Source organism: Mytilus trossulus, chromosome 8, assembly GCF_036588685.1.
Source record: "Mytilus trossulus isolate FHL-02 chromosome 8, PNRI_Mtr1.1.1.hap1, whole genome shotgun sequence".
Lineage (NCBI taxonomy): Eukaryota > Metazoa > Mollusca > Bivalvia > Mytilida > Mytilidae > Mytilus > Mytilus trossulus.
In genome coordinates, this window is record NC_086380.1 from 16,527,964 (window position 1) to 16,548,670 (window position 20,707).

Genomic DNA, 20,707 nt, shown 5'->3' on the forward strand with positions numbered 1-20,707 from the left:
TAATCTCGCTTTGATTTACCTTGTTTGTTTTGTCTCTGACCTATAACTAATTAGTCAATTGACTATGAAGTATATGTTTTTTAATCAACAAACCTTTACAAAATCACAGCAGGACTCTAGGTTGAATCTGCTAAAACTTATTTTGACTCTGTTTCTACTGCCAGCATCAATAGTCCAAGCTAAGTTAAGATTGTGTGTATAGCTTGACGGAAATCCCGGAGATGTTAGCGTTTGAGTAAACAAAACTATAATTAAATGCAAAAGGAACATTCATTTTTATGTTCATAAAGAAATGCCCATCAGGAGAGTGGAATATTCAAATGCAGAAGAATACTTTAAGTTCATCAATTTGTGTTTTTTTTTTACAAAAAAAATATATTCAAGGAAGTTTATTAATGTATTAAAAAAGCAATTTGTACAAACCAGGAATATTGCTGGTCATCCATAATGTAAAAATAAAAATCTTGCTTAACGTGTCTTCTGTCCATATACTTTTTGAGGTTTTATGCGTATGTCATTTTACTCATTTTGATTTTACTTATCAATATTTGATCCTTATTAATTTTAATATGTTATTTTATGATAGCAAGTTTTTTAAGATCCTCTACTTGTACATGTTGTAAAAGGACCATTTATTTACTTTTGTGAAATGAAGAGTCAGTTATGATAAAACTTCTTAAATAACAAAATTCCAATTAATTTGAAAATAGCAATTATATGGCGCATAAATTGCAAAAGCAGAACAATTCGTGTTGATTAGTCTTGAGATTTCTATTGTGTTTTGTGTTCTATTGTGTTTTTGTATTTTTTTTCTTTATCAGTTTATATTCCACTTATGAGTTTGACATATTAAGTTCTATAACGCGAGCATTATTATACTACTTAATAATGAAATATTTGCCAGTGATCGTTAAAGATACAGCCATCCCAAATTTAAATGTCATGCACTTGAATGATTCAGAAATAATTCATAAGGGATGGAATATATCGTGATTTTACCATGGGTTGGCCATTTATGACAAATATTTTACCCTGAGCGATTTTGTTTGACATCAAGAGTATAAACATGACGTCATATAGTTCGATGCTAAAGACGATGCACGTATCACATTACCTTCACATCGATTTCCCTGGAGTCCAGATGGACAACTGCATGCATAACTACTACCCGATACAGAACATGTTCCACATCTACATGGGTTTGATGTGCAAGGAGTCACTGAAAATTCAAAATAGAATAATTGTTTCATCTTTTTAAAATGAACTTGTGATTTTGTATATGATATTGTTCAACTGCATAAATAATGGATATTTCGAAATGACACAAAGGTATTCGTTGTGCAATAAAATGATGTACACATGTCCTAAATTCAAAATGTCTTATTTACAATTATAGGAAAAGAAGGCGTTTCTATTAAAGTACTACAAAATGAATAAACAAATTTACACAATAGATCGTCAAACAACGCAATGATCAAAATAAAAATGACACACCACACATTTCACTGATGACTCTGTTAAGTATACGCGAACATCAGATTTGATAAGTTTCATTCGATTATAAGTCATTTTTGCATGGTTGCATTTTTTTTTTTCATTTTTGAGAAGCAAACTATCAACTTCCAAAGCTATTGAATATACAATATCATTTAGTGGAAGATACAGCCGAATACCTCGATTAACAAGAATTACCATTTCTGCTAGTGAATGCTATTGAAATGAACACGATATATATGTTTTTAAATTTTTTGTTTTGTCGTGGTAGATACATTGAAACAGACATTATAAAATAAATGATGAATTAAATCTGGTAAAAAGTGTACCTTCACAAAATCTCCCTGAAAACCCAGACTTGCACGCACATCTAAAGTAACGATTTACAATGAAACAAGTTCCCTGGTTCAAACAGAAGTCTCCACTGCAAGGTGTAACTGGAATACAAAAGTTATCCTCGTCATGTTCATCAGTCAGAATTTTACTACTATCTTATCCATTATCTGTGTTCTCCTCTAATATTAAGTGAATCAGGAACTGATGCCACACCTTCAGTGTAGTCGGAATTGGTATCGCTGAATTCTGATATTTCTTTGAAGCTTTATGATTTATCAATATTGACTACAGTAATTTTGCATTGACACATTAAATAGTTTGACTACGTTTAAGAGTATTGAAATCATTCCTGAAATGATCGTTCTAAGAAAAAGTACAAACTTAAAATGTTACTAGAAATACAATACGTAAGTAATTTAGACTATTTGAAGATGATGTACATATTAAAGTAGTCTTGTACCTTCACAACGATTGCCTGAGTATCCAGTCTGACATGCACATGTAAAAGTGCTATCCACATTGAAACATGTTCCTGAGTTTAGGCAAGGACTACTTTTGCACGGAGTTACTGAAATATACAAAAAACTTAAATTCGAAAAATGAAAACAAATGGATGAATTACTGAAAAGTACAAGGCGCTACAAAAGCATAGAATTAATTGATAGTGAATGTACAACATCAGTACATGAATTAATTTGAAATACGTGGAATACAATCTTTACACTAGACGCGCGTTTCTTCTTTATGAAGTTGAACACTCAAGGAAAATTTGTTGACTAAATGCCATTTCACCTAAAAGTAATCACCCACCTAAAAGCTGGTTTTGTTTCTGTTATTTCGTTATTTTCTTTTATAATTGATGTGTTTCACTCAGTTTGTAACCCGGATTTGTATTCTCTCAATTGATTTATGACTTTCGAACAGCGGTATACTACTGTTGCCTTGATTTGCACTCAGAAGAAACACACCTTAAATCTTACCGATTTTCGTTGCTAGCTTGTTAGTTTGTTTCGAAAAGACAAAGATAACTAAAAGCACGAGATCGTTATTTATGTAACTGATGTTTTACAGCAAGGTTTGTCCTTTGGAAGAAGACTTCGTTATTATCAGATTATTAATTATAATGTGAAATTATAACAAACATCGGATTTCCGTAACGACGTCCATTAAAAGTTATCTAAATATCATTGCTTCTTACCTTCACATGATTCTCCGGAATATCCTGTGGGACATCTGCAAGAGGAGCCACTGCTCGTCATAGAACAGGTACCATTGTGAAGACATGGGTTGTTCGAACATGGTGTTACTGAATACAAAAGCAACTGTTTTAACATTAAAAAAAACTGTCGCCACAATTGTTTATCATTGTGTAACATGTAAACATGACTGAAGGACAGATTTAAAAATAACGTAATCAAAAGTAAAAACTTACATAGTTGTTGAACAGCTGCCGGATACCTTATCATTTGTTGATGCGCTTTATTTTTATATTTAGCAGAAAATAAAATACTTGAACCGCTCCTTTTTTTTTTATATTTATCATAGATTAAGAGGCATTTAAATAAATTATCTAAAGTGGCACGTAATAAAGCAAGCAAGAAAAATAAGCATAAACAAACAAATAAGAGTTAACAAAAATAAAACTAATAATACGATATTATATATCGGAATACAATATATATGGATGAAGTAAAAGATTTTCATCAAAAATATATAGTGCTAATGGAAATTACATTTAATTAAGCACATCTATACATAATCATTCACTATTATATCAACTAATGACTTTATCCCAGGTGTTCCAGTACATGTTACTACCTTTCACACTTATTTTTTTGAGGAAATATGTTTTTCTAAAATAAAATTTTCTTTCATATATAGTTTTAAAATCCCTTTATATGAGGTTTTTCCTCTTGCATCTTTGATCTGCATATAAAATACTTTACTATTAAAATGACTTTATTTTTAATAAAAATTAGTTCATTGTTAACATCAAGATCAAACATGATTTTATCTACATTTAGTGGAATTTCAATATGTGTTGTTTCAAAAATCCTGGCATTCAGATGGTTCCAAATGTCTGCATCAATATGACACCCCAAAAATAAGTGTTCTCTGCTTTCTGTTTCTTCCTTGCAAAATGTACATAAACTACTCTGTGCACGCTTCATCTTTAAAAGTAAAGTATAAGTACCTAAAATACAGTGAATAATGCGGTATTGAAACCATCAGAGCTGGGTATTTTTTGAAATTTAAGTGACGCAGTTATGATTTTTATTCCAATCCCTACAACGTCATTCAATATACCCTCCCATTTTCGCTCAGCTGCTATAACAACTAGTATCGCAGCTTGATTGAATATATTATACATTTCTTTTGAACTTGTAACAAAGCTTGTTGTTGCTGTTCCCTTTCAGTGTTGATTCCCATAGATTGGAACCGTTTTTTTAATGCTACTTTAATACCATAAATTTGTAAAAATGTGGGTTTTAAAGTATATAGCCGTTCAAAATTTTGATAAGACAATATATTTCCTTGCTCATCTAGAAGGTCATTCACAGCTTATACCCCGTTTTGTGCCAAACTTCTATAATAAACACTGACGTTATCAATTTTAATGGTCTCATTATTCCATATAGATAAAGATATGACTTCCACAAAACAACGCAAATAACTTCTTTCCAAATAAATTGTTTAGTTGTTCCAAAATAAGCCAACTCTGTAAAATTTATATTTTGTGTAGCAGTAAATAATTTGATCCACTTTGAATTCAATAAAATACTCTTATAACCCATGTCAATTTATGTATACAATTTCTTAAATTAATCATTTGAAAACCACCTCTGCAGTATTCTTGACATAAGAGCTCCCGATTTACCATGTCGGAGTTACCATCCTAAATGAAAGCATACATTTTACTACTGAGTTGTAGTAGTACATTTTCATCTTGACTTGGGACAGATAAGAACAGATGATTCAATTTTTATATAATTAAAGATTTTATAATAGTTTTTATACCAAACGGAGTAAGCGACTATTTTGACCATTTTTGTATAATACTTTCTATTTCTTGAATTTGAGGAGCATAAATTAGATTAAACATTCTATTCAAGTCAACACAAAATGTGATACCCAATAATTTGAAGGAACTGGAACCACATTTCAATCCCGACTTTACGCATATTTCATCTTGACTAAGTTTTTTACTTTCTATCCATATAACATTTTTTTTTATCTAAGTTTAGTTTCAGTCCTGATATCCCAGAATAGAATTGTAAAATACGGAGGGATGCACATAAAGAGGAAGGAAATCCATCTAAAATAAGTGATGTATCATCAGCATACTGAGACAATATTAACTCTGTATCATCTATCGTAATACATTTAATATCATTACTATTCTGACTAAAATGCCAAGTATTTCTGCATTTAACACGAAAAAAATCTGACAGACAACAATTTTGAGTTACTGGTGAAGAAATATTATTATAGAATGTTTTTATCTCGTTCATGATTGATTCTCAAAAAAATTAAATTTTAAGTATCTCAAATAAAAATGACCAGAAGATAGAGTCGAATGGTTTTTCAAAATTAATCAAGAGTAATATACCAGGGATGTATTTTTTTCTCCGTGAAATGTAAAATATCGTATATAAGTCTACAGTTCTCCCAAACAAATTTCCCGGGAATAAAGCCTGTTTGGTCAAAATTAATTAGATAATTAAGAACTGGCTAGCTCTATCTGCTATACAGCTAGATTCTAATTTATAAGTTTAGTTTAAATGGGTAATTGGACGTCAATTTTATAAAAAAACTGTCTCGATTTACCTTCCTTTGGGATACATGTGATAACTTCCTGCTTTTGTGTGACAGACATTTCACCTATTTCATATCGTCATTTATTGACCTGAAGACAAATGTTCAAATATCTATCCAAAAAAAATTTAAAAGTTCTGCTGTGGAGCCATCTGAACAAGGGCTGTTATTATTTTTCATCCCTTTCAATGCTTGTGTTATTTCACTAAACTTTAGGTACTAGTAATATTACCTTTGAAAGAATCTTTTTCATTATCTTTTAATTGAGGGGTTTGAAATGTTAATTCCCCTTTTTTGTTTGCGTCAATATTTTTATTTTATTTTCTACTACAGTGTTATCAATAATAATATAGTTTTTTTATAGTTTTTTTTTATAAAATTTTGGGTTTTTAGGTTACAAAATTATTAGTTGGTCTCTCTCCTTCTTCAAACCACTGGGTTCTTGATTTAACAGATTGACCTTTAATCTTGTTTTGTCGCAAAATTCTAAGTTCACTTTGTGTAAAGCATATCTGCTATAACCCTTTTTAATTAATTTTACATATTCAGTATCTTGAAGGAAAAAAGTTGTTGAATTTCCAGAGGCCCCTGCTTTTTATAAACTCATTTATCTTTAAAGTCAAAATTACTGGTTAATGGTCTGATCTGTAGCTATTGCCAATGTTAATATCACGTATGTCATCATTAAGGCTTTCAGAGATCAAAACGAAATCTAACCGTGATTATTTAAATGGATTTTTTTTTCTCGATGTAAATCGTGTAGGTTCAGGGTATCTATCTCTAAAAAGAGTCTTATATTTTATAATTTCTAAAATTTTATCCCTTGCTTTTGGATTATTCATATGTTGGATAGTTATGGGTAACTAGGTCAATATTCTGATTTAAGTCTCCACAAATCAGACACAGTTGATTATAAAAAAGTCTATGATTTCTGTTAGTTTGTCATAGAAGCAAGGAGTATCAGTATTCGGCCCGTAAACATTTATCAGAATAAATCTTCTTTAATACGGAGTTCGAAACCTCTGTCGATTTACTGTAAATCAAATGCTATAATGCCAATACCTCGATACGTGCAATATCCAAGAATTATGTTCTTGCATGAAAATACGACTAATGTCTTTGATATTTTCCTGATATAAATCGGTTAATATTAAGAAACGTCATCTCCACTAGCATAGTGTAGTTACGAGTGATGTTTTAGTTTTGAATCTTGTTGGTGCCTTTATCATCAATTGAAAGTACCTATCATGATCATCGTGATTGATGCCATTAGGGAATGCGTACTCCCCTGAGTACAATTGAATACCTATAGTGTTTTGGTGGATTAATTTCGCTACGTCTGAAGGTATCTATTCAGTATTTTGTGCCTTTGTTATATGAGTTGTGTATGTCTCCTTTAGCCTGTCCGTATTTTTGACAAAGTTTTAGGTTTAGGACTTTCACATATTTTACCACTGAAGACACATTAAAAAATTTGAAAACAACACGTTAAATGATTTTCATGCGTCCGAAGCGCTTTTCTGAATATTCCTTCATCAGGAACACTCAAAGCCAAACATTTGACATCTGAGGATGTATAAGTACCGAAACCGTTGGGGAGCTATATGACAAAAATACCTAAAATAAATACCCAAATTCATCTTAAGTCAAAGGAGTAGGTCCAGTAAGACCTTTTTTTGGCCCCAAAATATAGCAGTTTTACAAAATTGTTAAAATGTAAACTTTTACTTAAATATTGGATAGTAGAATGGTTCTGCTACACAAATATGGGCTGTTTTTGACAATACAATGCACATATATTGGGTACTAGCACCATGAAGTCGTGCTAAATTACTGAAATCTTCACACTTCCAGCATTTTAGTTAAATTTTTGACAGTTTTCGGGTAAAACGAAAGTGGCCGCATTCGTGTTCCTCCAAAATATTGAAATGGAAGTTGTATTTGTTGATAATACATAAAATATGTAAAAATTGAGGATGAACACGGATGCGGCCACTTTCGTTTTTGACAAAAACCATCTGAAAAGTGTCATTTTTTTGCATATTTGGTAGATTTTTCATATTTGAGCTTGAATCGGATCGTTTTTAATGATTAAATAAGTTAAAAATTGCACACAAATTAATTGAATCGTATGAAATAGACACTTGAGTGTTTAAAAAGTGGTCAAAATCTTTCGTCAGATGAGACTGAAATTGGAGGCCAAAATAGGTCCTTACCGGACCTACTCCTTTGCCTGAAGGAGTTGTCAATACTGACTGCAGTACCCACAGTTTGACATTATAGTACACGTAACTTCTATGTCTTTTCGATTGATTTACAAATTACGAATTATATGCGCCTGTGATTAGCTAGATATGATATCAGGTTTAACAAATTAAAAGCGTCACCCCCATACATTCCTAAAAAACATTCCCCCTCCCCACCCAAAACAAACCCAAACAAAAACCAAGCCAAAAACCCAGTAATTGGTAGTGAAAGCGTGGCTCAGGAAACAGAATAAAACACAACGATTCATCTTGTAAAGGATTTTTTTTTACAATCTTAAGTGGAACCATTTCACCTAAATCATGCTCATAAACCCTTGTATGATACATGTCCATCTATTCAAAAAAAAAACTTTTCTAGAAATAAACAGAATTGTATAAATGAGGAACCGAACATAAATGATCATAAATAAAGTTAAAACCTAATTTAAGATCACCCTTATTTAATTGAATGACAAAATCTCCCTGTGATGGTTAGTTTTTGATCTTGAAATACCCATAGTAAACCCGTTACTGATAGCATGTATAAAAAAGATAATAAGATGATAGGTGTCCACATTTATTGAGTATTATTTTTGAACATTGAACTATTAGAGATCGATCGAGTGTTGATATTGTTGATATTTTTTAACCACATGTTTTTGTTTATCTTCCCCCATTACAAACAAACCAACCAACCAATCTGTATCATACATCAATAATTATAAAATACCTTCACACAATGATCCAGAGAATCCACCTGTACATGTACACCGACAAGTTGTTCCGAATACACTTTTTGTTCCTCCATTATCACAAGTAAAGCCACCACATGGATCAACTGTAAGTGGACGTTTGTCGTAGAAGTTACAATAACCGCTTATAAACGACTTAAGTATGCAAAGTTAAAGTTAAATTTTGAGTAAATCCTGATGAAACCAGCAACAAAATCGGATTTTTTAAAATATAATCAGCCACACGTACAGAAGCACAGACATATTCTATTTCAGAAGCACGTGACAGCACCCTTTCCTTTTTATCAGTTCGTTTCGCTCATTCTTTGGCTAATATCACTATTATTTGTTGAGGATAAACATATAAGTCGGCTATTGATCTTGTGTTACAAATAGCACAATTCAAAACATGTACTTCGTCATATCATACACATTTTTTTAACTTCAAAGATTCAAATATAAGTGTTTAATGATACACAAATGTCCAGTAATTTCGAAACTTTGTTTACAGAAGAGTACAGATACATGGAATTCAAGCCTTTTAACGAAAGGATAATAATATGGTAATAATAATAACAAAAAATGATTTGAATACCGTATAGCGGGTTATTTTCACGGATGTAAAATTTCGCGATTTCCATAAATAAGGTATACGAAATATTTTGGCGATTATTATTTTGGCGGATTCAAAACTTTTATCAATACCTTTGCATGTACACTTTTAAATTGGCGGAATTTATTTTGGCGATTTTGTTCTATCCGCGTAAATAAGCGAAAATTCACACCCCGCGAAAATAACCCGCTATACGGTAATTTATGATACATACACTTAAGTTTATGATAAATTTTTAAGTCATTCTCATTAAATTTTACCTTCACAATGTTTCCCTGAATATCCTATTGGACAAACACAGACATAGCTGCCATTTGTATTTATACATAATCCAGAATTTTCACAAGGACTACTGCTGCATGATGTCACTGCACATAAGTCAAGAATGCAATTTTGATATTGGTAACAGTTTTCTTTATTAGAGTTAACATCATTTCAAACAAGGCAGAGCATATAGGTTACGATTTATATATTGTATTCAGATGAATATATTATTCATATGTAATGCATTGCTTATTGATTCTGTTGTCACATTGGCATTAGATCCATATATTCACACATCAAATTATTTCGTTCCTTGGATTTATAATCGTTTAAACTCGTTTATTGAAAATAAAAGTAACCAGATCAGGTTTACATTATTAGGAATAGTTATCAAAGATACCAGTATTATAATTTAGTACGCCAGACGTGCGTTTCGTCTTCATAAGAATCATCAGCGACGGTCAGATCAAAAGAGTTATAAAACCAAACAAGTACAAAGTTGAAGAGCATTGAGGACCCAAAATTTTACAAAGTTGTTTCAAATACGGCTAATGTAATCTATCTCTGGAATAAGAAAATCCTTAGTTTTTCGAACAATTCATTATTAAGTCTAGTCATGCTTATGCATTTTTCTATAAATATGTTTCCTAGAATTGTATTTGTAATTGGAAAACAACAATGTTTATACACAGCATGTTCATTGAATCCATTGCCACATTGTGATATCAAGTGAAATATATTTTCTACGTGTTCTAAAATTTAAACTATGTTTTTTTTTAATTTACCTTCACACAGTGCGCCAGAATATCCCTCGGAACAACTGCAACTAAATTGGTCTCCTGATACAGAACAAGTGCCCTTATGAAAACAAGGCTGGCTACTGCAAGGTGTTTCTTAAAAGAAATATCAATAAGCCACACATTGTAAATAGCTTTTTGCTAAAATATCATATTAAATGGAATGTTTATATAATGTTTGTATGATATCAGTTTTATGATACGTAATTGATCGTGATTTTAATATAGTTATTGTGTAACTGTTGTATCATTTATTTTCTCATCATATTTAAATCTTCATCTTCCTTGGACGATTCACCTTTGAGGAAAAAAATGTGAATTTTCTAGTACAAATTAGGGTTTCACTCTAAAACAGTATCTTATATGTTTTTTTCTTCTAATTAAATCATCTAAACAAATGGTGGTTAAAATATTTAAAATACTATTATAAGGTATCCAAAACTCAATTGCAAACATTAATGAATGAAATTCACCCAGTTTAAACCTGGTTAAAATACTACAAAATATGACTTTGTTTCGATGTTCTTACAAAGTTGCATCTAATAATAGTTATCAAAGGTACCAGGATTACAAATTCGTGCTTCGTCTACATAAGACTCATTAGTGAGGCTCAGATCAAAATTGTTTTAAGCCAAACAAGTACAAAGTTGAAGAGCATTTAGAACCCAAATTCCCAAAATGTTGTGCCAAATACGGCTAAGGTAATCTACTCCTGAAATCTTTAGGTTTTTCGAAAAATTCAAAGTTTTGTAAACAGAAAATTTATAAAAATTACCACATATCTGATATTCATGTAAAAACAGAAGTGCTTACTACTAGAATGAAGACACCCTCTGGGACGAAACTTCCACCAGCAGTGGCATCGACATTCGGCCATTCCCGATTTGATTTTGACAAACTTATTAGATAAACATTGGTGTGATGTTCTTATGTTATGTTTCTTACGTTAAGTACAATGACCGATAAACGGTCACTTTAAGGAGCAATATGAATAACGTTAAAAAAGGCAATACCTTCACATGATGATCCAGAGAATCCCCTTCTACAGGTACATAGACAGGTTCTTCCGGATACATATTTTGTTCCTCCATTACGACAAATAAATCCTTCACATGGGCCGACTGTGAAATCAATATATATAAACGAGTACTCAACTCATTTTTTTTTTAAATTGTTATACAATGATGACTGCTGTGCCCATATTTTAACTATTTTTTTTATTATGTCTGTTTAGTTCACGCATCATTGTAAAGATAAACAGAATTTGATGAGACCGTCATCAAAGTGTGAGGTTTAGTGCTTTAAAACCAGGTTTAATCCATTTAAAAATGCCTGTACCAAGTCAGTAATATGACAGTTCTTGTCCATTCGATTTTGAGGTGTTTTGTTATTTCATTTTGCCATTGATTATGGACTTTCCAATTCGATTTTCCTCTGAGTTCAGTATTTTTGTGATTTTATTTTTTGATACTATTAATTAACATATAATTTACAGTCTATTAAATAAATAAATTTCAACTGACTGATACTACAAAAAATCTAGTGAACTACTTGTTGTCACACAAAAATAGTGATATTTTCGTATGTATTTTCGAAAATGTGTTGAGAAGAGTTCAAAGGCTAGTGCGTTCAATTCTTAATGCCGTTGCTAGTGTCCAGCTCCCTTTAGTATTAACCGACTTTTTTTCCGTATTGTATTTTTCAAACCGCATCTTAAATTGTAATGACTACTCGCCAATAACAAGTGTTATAGACTTATTAAAAGGGATATAGTTACGATACTGTTGTCAGGTCATTAAAGATTGCATATTTTGGCTTTAATATTGATTCACTTATAGGGTCTCTGCATCGGAACTAAACACATTTCTTTCAGCAGTTGTTGGCATGACACGGGTTATGTTATTCTCATATATTTTATGATAGTATGATACTAAACCCCTAACGGGATGGATTTTGCCTAATATTCATATGATGAAGACATAATTTTTCAATCAGTTAAATTGAGGTCTGGAGCTGGAATGTCAGTTAACTGCTAGTAGTCTGTTGTTATTTATGTATTATTGTCATTTTATTTATTTTCTTTTGTTACATCTTTTGACATCGGACTCGGACTTCTCTTGGAACTGAATTTTAATGTGCGTATTGTTATGCGTTTACTTTTCTACATTGGCTAGAGGTATAGGGGGGGGGGGGGTGAGATATCATAAACATGTTCAACCCCGCCGCAATTTTGCGGCTGTTCCAAGTCAGGAGCCTCTGGCCTTTGTTAGTCTTGTATAATTTAAAATTTTAGTTTCTTGTGTATAATTCGGAGTTTAGTATGACGTCCATTATCAATTTACTAGTATAGATATTTTTAGGAGCCAGCCGAAGGACACCTACGGTTGCGGGAATTTTCGCTACATTGAAGACCCGTTGGTGGCCTTCGGCTGTTGTCTGCTCTATGGTCGGGTTGTTGTCGCATTGACACATTCACCATTTCCATTCTCAATTGTATTATGTTCCTGCTGGAATAGTACAGGCTAGTGAAAGTGAGCCTCTTTGCCTTTTGGAATTGTTGAGATCAGATGGTGACAATATTCATTAAAAAGAAACTGGTTTGCAATGCAGCGAATTGCAAATCACGATTTACAAATGTCGGATAAATAAAGGCAACAGTAGTATACCGCTGGTCAAATCGAAACAAACACATAGAGGAATTAAGACTGCGTATGAAATATTTTTTTTTTTATCTCTAATGATTATATTACGAGGAATATGATAAATGATTGGATAAAAACAATCACACAGAGACCGTAAATATTTCAACTGGATAAGTAGGGTAGGAAGGGGGGATAATTTTGATAAATAGTAAGTTCACATTACTTTATAAAATAAAACAGTGTTGAGGAAATATCTGAAAGGCTTCAACAGAAAAAAAAAAACTGATAATCACTTCGATATGCCACAAGCAAGTCTTAATATCTTATGTTAAGATAGTAAGTAAGTTATTTTTTTTCATAGTGTGCTAGTGACCTAATACAATATAGATGGGGACAGTAAATTACATATTCGCTGTCACCCAATTCGGAATTCACTGACCTCATATATATTGTCTTAACCCACTAGCGCACAATGTTACTAATAATATTTTGAATTAAAAAAATATCTCAGTCATATCTGATCTAAACACAAATAAAACAATTTCAAATTTGGAAGTTTAGATAGTGAAAAGCTTTTTTGGACCATTTATTAGTTGTCTTGAACACAAATCATAGATTCAAAGCAATGATATTGTTTTCCGCATTTACGACAAATGTGCAGCTCAATTCTGTACAAAGTCAAACTTTCACAATGAAAAACTAGAGGCTCTAAAGAGCCTGTGTCGCTCACCTTGGTCTATGTTCATATTAAACAAAGGACACAAATGGATTCATGACAAAATTGTATTTTGGTGATGGTGATGTGTTTGAAGTTCTTACTTTACTGAACGATTTTGCTTCTTACAATTATATCTATAATGAACTTTGCCCATTAGTAACAGAGAACTATATTTGGTAAAAATTTACATAAATTTACCAAATTAATGAAAATTGTTAAAAATTGACTATAAAGGGCAATAACTCCTTAAGGGGTCAATTGACCATTTAGGTCATGTTGACTTATTTGTAGATCTTACTTTGCTGAACATTATTGCTGTTTACAGTTTATCGCTATCTATAATAGTATTCAAGAATACCAAAAACAGCAAAATTTCTTTAAAAATTACCAATTGGAGGGCAGCAACCCTACAACCAGTTGTCCAATTCATCTGAAAAAGGACAGATAGATATTGACTTGATTAACAACTTAACTTCTTGTCAGATTTGCTCTAAATGCTTTGGTTTCATAGTTATAAACCCAAAACTGCATTTTACCCCTATGTTCTATTTTTAGCCGTGGCAGCCATCTTGGTTGAATGGCCAGGTCATCGGACACATTTTTCAACCTAGATACCCCAAAGATGATTGTGGCCTAGTAGTTTCAGTGGAGATTTTTGTAAAAGATTACTTAGATTTACGAAAAATGGTTAAAAATTGACTATAAAGGGCAATAACTCCTAAAGGGGTCAACTGACATTTCGGTCATGTTGATTTATTTGTAAATCTAACTTTGCTGAACATTATTGATGTTTACAGTTAATCTCTATCTATAATAATATTCAAGATAATAACCAAAAACAGCAAAATTTCCTCAAAATAACCAATTCAGGGGCAGCAACCCAACAACCTATTGACCGATTCATCTGAAAATTTCAGGGCAGATAGATCTTGACCTGATAAACATTTTTATCCCATGTCAGATTTCCTCAAAATGCTTTGGTTTTTGAGTTATAAGCCAAAAACTGCATTTTACCCCTATGTTCTATTTTTAGATGTGGCGGCCATCTTGGTTGGTTGACCAGGTCACGCCACACATTTTTTAAACTAGATACCCCAAAGATGATTGTGGCCAAGTTTGGATTAACTTGGCCCAGTAGTTTCAGAGAAGAAGATTTTTGTAAAAGATTACTTTAATTTACGAAAAATGGTTAAAAATTGACTATAAAGGGTAATAACTCCTAAACGGGTCAACTGACCATTTTGGTCATGTTGAATTATTTGTAGATCTTACTTTGCTGAACATTATTGGTGTTTACAGTTTATCTCTATCTATAATAATATTCAAGATAATAACCAAAAACAGCAAAATTTCCTCAAAATTACCAATTCAGGGGCAGCAACCCAACAACCTATTGACCGATTCATCTGAAAATTTCAGGGCAGATAGATCTTGACCTGATAAATATTTTTATTCCGTCAGATTTTCTCAAAATGCTTTGGTTTTTGAGTAATAAGCCAAAAACTGAATTTTACCCCTATGTTCTATTTTTAGCCGTGGCGGCCATCTTGGTTGGTTGACTAGGTCATGCCACACATTTTTTAAACTAGATACCCCAAAGGTGATTGTGGCCAAGTTTGGATTAATTTGGCCCAGTAGTTTCAGAGAAGAAGATTTTTGTAAAAGATTACTTTAATTTACGAAAAATGGTTAAAAATTGACTATAAAGGGCAATAACTCCTAAACTGGTCAACTGACCATTTTGGTCATGTTGACTTATTTGTGGATCTTACTTTGCTGAACATTATTGCTGTTTACAGTTTATCTTTATCTATAATAATATTCAAGATAATAACCAAAAACAGCAAAATTTCCTCAAAATTACCAATTCAGGGGCAGCAACCCAACAACCTATTGACCGATTCATCTGAAAATTTCAGGGCAGATAGATCTTGACCTGATAAACAATTTAACCCCATGTCAGATTTGCTCTAAATGCTTTGGTTTTTGAGTTATAAGCCAAAAACTGCATTTTACCCCTATGTTCTATTTTTAGCCGTGGCGGCCATCTTGGTTGGTTGACCGGGTCAAGCCACACATTTTTTAAACTAGATACCCCACTGATGATTGTGGCCAAGTTTGGTTTGATTTGGCCCAGTAGTTTCAGAGGAGAAGATGTTTGTAAAAGCTAACGCCGGACGACGGACGCCGGACGCAAAGTGATGAGAAAAGCTCACTTGGCCCTTTGGGCCAGGTGAGCTAAAAATTACTTCACCCTTTGGTCAAAATAAGTAAACAATATTATGGCAATGTCAAGAAAATATTAACTTTTTGCATGCGTCTGAGAAACTGGGTAAGGGCGATGTTCTACCGAGCCCTTATCCAGTTTTGCGCCGAGTACAAAAATAGTTCATATTTTTATGCCATTGACATATAATATTGGTTTTATACTGCAATTTAAATAATACATTGATAGCTTTTTGAATCGTAACACAAATATCAATCTTATTTTCATCCCTTAATGGACTCCTGATTGTGGAGAAAATGTTCCATGATGACATTGACATCATCAACAATATAAGTATGTTACTTTATGTACGAAATCAACAAACTAGTTGCAATATAAATATATATATTTGTTTTGGATAATATATACATAATAAGAAATAAGGTATGTTTACTTGTGCATATCTGCAATATCATTATAGCAGAAATGACCCCAAACTCGGCCTTTTGTAAATCCACATCTGCTGGTGGATTGTTAGGTCAGATGTTATCACACCTGTAGCCAGGGGAGAAGATTTGGTGATGAAAATCAGGATACTATTTAATCATTATTATGTTACAAAAATAAAGAAATCTTCTTTAAACAATCTACCTCATGCGTATCTGGAATTTCTATTTCGTTTTTCTTTTATTTTATTAGCTCTTTGAATTTTATTAGGTTTGACATCAAGTATCAATAGGTATTTATAGTATACGCGCACATCTTCTGCAGTAAAATTTGTACATCTAATGCTATTCCTTTTGTATTATCAGATTACAATGTTTAGTTTATCATAATATATTAGGTTTTTTTTGACAAATAATTCGGCCTCGATTATCCCTCTAATGTAAGAAAGCCTTTGAATAAAGTAATGTCTGTATCATATATCATAGGGATGTTTAAATTCCCTTAACTGACTTTTAAACCAACCGATAAAATCTATTTAAATGGATACACATACAGTTTTTACAATATGTTTTGATGAAAATGGTGTGAATATTTTTTTGGTAACTGTACCTTCACAACGTTTGCCAGAAAATCCGTCGGAACAAAAACATGCATAGCTTCCGTTAGCATTTAAACATGATCCCGAATTTAGACACGGACTGCTGCTACATGGCGTCTCTGAAGTGATAAAAAATAAGTTCAGATTAAGTGGAGGATTTTGCTTTAGCTTTTTTTTATAAGACACCAAACCAAAATATATAAAAAAAGTAAAATATTATTCATAATGACATAACCATTCATACAGATTTATAGACAATACTCTGAATATATGACGACTGCCACGTTGATATAGAGGGAACTTGATTGCACGAATTCATAAGTTATACATATTTAAGAAAGTTAATAAAAAAATAATAACGGTTTCATTTCATCACTTTTACTAGCGCATTCATTGCTTTCATATATCTTGTTGTGTCTTCTGTACTATTGTTTGTCTGTTTGTCTTATTTTCAAGCTATGGGTTTACCTTCTTGTATCGTCCGTCCCTCTTTTTTTCGAGTAAAAATATTTGTATACATACATGTAAGTGTTATACAAAACGATTTATTGACGTTAACAATAGTATGACGTTAAAGATACAAATGAGACACTTATTTCATTTTAAATTTCAGTCATGTATTTGAAATGTTATTTAAGTAAAACATATAATTTCATTGATCATTTAATCTGGGTTTGACGATGCTTATGAATAATTCTTCTTCCTGTATCCGGAGAAATTCAGTTTAGCCATTCATCATATACAATGGAAATATCGTAAATCAAATGTTAAACCAACGATGAAAATGGTCGGTAACCCGTGATGATTGTTTAATTTTTATGGTTGGTTTGCTGCCTATGAACAGTCTCAAACTAGCGATATTTTTTTTAAATATGCATAATTAAATTTGCTGACAAGAGATATATTTATGTTTCACTTTATTATATGTAAACAACATATCCTTGTCAGTTGATTCATGAATCTCTTATAATATTTGAGATGTGAAAATAGTAAGGTGTGGTACAATTATTAACACATTGATTATATTATATAGTCTTCCATATACTTTGTTAACTCACCTTCACATAATTTTCCTGAATATCCATTTGAACAATTACACCTGAAGCTGTGTCTTGATATAGAACAAACACCCTCATGCAAACAAGGCTGGTTACTACAAGGGGTTACTACAAATAACACAAAAATCAAATTACAGACTAACATCTTAATTGTTTGAAGGTTTCTTCAAGTAATAAAAAATCAGGTCATGTTAATATGTCACCTAGAATCCTACTTTGGTTTTTAAGAAAAAAAGGTTATAAACTCGCTGATGAAAATTATGTCACTCCATCTCTCCATTCCCAGATTCAATTTGTTTGCTTACCCACAGTTAAGTTTATTTCTGTATGAAAGGGATATATTGCTGTACAGATTAAAATGGGTATTAGTATCTAACTAAATTATACGCTTTAGATGGAGGTTTTTAATTAAATTATTGTCCAGTAATCTTTCGCTCAATACTTATTGTCTGACGAATAAAATAACTTCAAAATGAGTCAATTGTCTCATACAATTTCAAGGATTGTCAGACACTTTGAACATAACTGCGTTTATTGTTTATCGTTTAAGATAACAGTTTACCAGGGCGCTAGGGCTATATGGATTTCATGCGATACATTTAACCTTTTTTATCAACTTATTCGATTTAAACATTGGTACACTACTGTTACCGCAATCGATATGTGGTAGTTATTGCAGCGTTGAATTTACAAATTATATAAAATGAAGATAAAATGGTAGCAACTAAAACATGTAAAACGTTCACATAAATAAGCAATACCTTCACATAATGATCCAGAGAAGCCCCTTCTACACGTACATAGACAGGTTGATCCTGATACGTTTTTCATTCCTCCATTCTGACAAGTAAAACTTTCACATGGATCAGCTGTGAAATAAGTCAAATATAAACAGTTATAAGGATCATGGAACCTTACTTTTTATGTTTTGTTTTCTGTACTATTATTTGTATACTTGTCTTTTCAATTTTAGCAATGGCATTGTCAGTTCATATTCCCTCTGGGATCTTTCGTCACTGTTTTATGTGAAATATCATTTCGGTAGTAGCGTTTTTCTGAATTAGATATTGTAAATAAACTTTTTTTTTTATTAAAGTTGACATACACAACAAAATTAAATCTAGACAAAAACAAAGCTGGGTTTCCAAATAACGAGCAATTTACAATATCATAGCTTTCCATTGGTCCGATCAAAGATTCAACATATTATTTCATCCACTGTAAACTAGTACCCTTTTTCAAAGGCACCAAAACGACAAAATTCTATATCAAATAAAATACACTTACAAGATTGTTAAAAAATGGTCTACATTACAGATATTTAACAGATATTCGGCATTAATGTCTAAATGGTATACTTTTACATCGAAATGATAATAGACGGTTGAGCTGGTACAGCGAAAGTGAGAAAAGCAATCGAATTGAGATGACCAATGATAATCTGTTTATCGCTAGTTTACCTATGACGACGTTGTCAATTTCGTTAGCAACGTCATGTGGCCTCCTTAGTTTCTAGCGATAATTTTTCCATCTCAAGCGAGAAGCACGATGATATGAAAATTATCGCAAAACCAGATCAAAGGAAAAATGTACAGATAGCGATAAACGGTGTTATCAAGATAATTCATATTTAAGAAACACATGTAGAAATTCGTATTGTCGCGCTTTAATGAGTAAACAAAGTGAACTATAACCTTTAATTTGTACCTTCACATAATCTACCGGAATATCCTTTTTGACAAAGACACACAAAGCTGCCATTTGTATTCAAACAGGCTCCAGAATTTACACACGGCCTTCCGCTGCATGGTGTCACTACAATATGAAGTAAACAATTCAAATGCAATGCATATTAGTTTTCAGATTTAAGATCTATGATGATGGAAGATGTTAACGACCTTCACTGGCAATATCAGCTCTAAGCTGGGTATATCACAAGTATATTCCCTGTTTGAAACCTTAATAATACATATATTACGGATAACCCTTATATCTTTTATTCGGTACCAGATATTTGTTAAAAATTCACCATGCAGTAAATTTGCTTTCCGCATAAGGATTTAGTTATTCGTAAAATCCATATCGAGTACCGCAATAATTTGTAGTAACGCTTTAAGACATTAATTCAGAATCTAATTTTTAAATCGCTGAATATTAGATTAGAAACGTATTATTGACGAATTACGTCAACATTTTTCTCTATGATCCTATTGTGTTCTTTAGGTGTCCCGTATAGCTTACAACAATGTCACGTAGTAACCATAGTTCGATGAAGTTGTACATTTTCCATTTAAGGTTTAACCCCGGCAGCTATTTGAATATATATACTGACATCTCTATGTTGCAATCCAATCTCAAAACTCAAACTCAAAACATATTTGTAATCCGTAATATAGATTTATTTCATTTTTAAGCCAAATATAGATTTAAAGCCAAGTGAAGATTTTTCTTACGTTTAAGCCATATAAAGATTTGCATTACTATTTAGCCAAAAATATATAAGAATGTCATTTTTGTTTTTGATACTGACTTTATAGGCCGGAATATCAAGTGAGCCCGCTAGGGCGAGCTGATATTCAAGCTGATGAAGTCAGTATAAAAAAAATGCCATTATCCTTTTTGTCGGTAATCTGTCTAAACGCTTTGTCTATTTTTTTTTAACAGTGCTTATCCAGTGACCTTTGGGGTATCACATTAGCAATGACCAAAACAGTTTACCAAATTGCAGTTAGATTTCTACT

At 31.9% G+C, this 20,707-nt stretch overlaps 1 protein-coding gene across 1 annotated transcript in view; it reads right to left on the reverse strand.

Annotated features, from left to right (window-relative positions):
• Positions 1-20,707, reverse strand: part of LOC134727394 (neurogenic locus notch homolog protein 1-like) — a 57,108-nt gene that overhangs the window by 1,594 nt on the left and 34,807 nt on the right. Inside the window, exons 33-45 of the mRNA XM_063591773.1 lie at positions 19,674-19,781; positions 18,728-18,835; positions 17,967-18,074; positions 16,920-17,027; positions 11,311-11,418; positions 10,286-10,393; positions 9,497-9,604; positions 8,623-8,730; positions 3,029-3,136; positions 2,291-2,398; positions 1,824-1,931; positions 1,115-1,219; positions 94-245 (exon numbers count right to left, since the gene is read on the reverse strand). Coding sequence (XP_063447843.1) covers positions 94-245; positions 1,115-1,219; positions 1,824-1,931; positions 2,291-2,398; positions 3,029-3,136; positions 8,623-8,730; positions 9,497-9,604; positions 10,286-10,393; positions 11,311-11,418; positions 16,920-17,027; positions 17,967-18,074; positions 18,728-18,835; positions 19,674-19,781 — 1,445 coding nt within the window. The remainder of the gene's footprint in view (positions 1-93; positions 246-1,114; positions 1,220-1,823; positions 1,932-2,290; positions 2,399-3,028; positions 3,137-8,622; positions 8,731-9,496; positions 9,605-10,285; positions 10,394-11,310; positions 11,419-16,919; positions 17,028-17,966; positions 18,075-18,727; positions 18,836-19,673; positions 19,782-20,707) is intronic.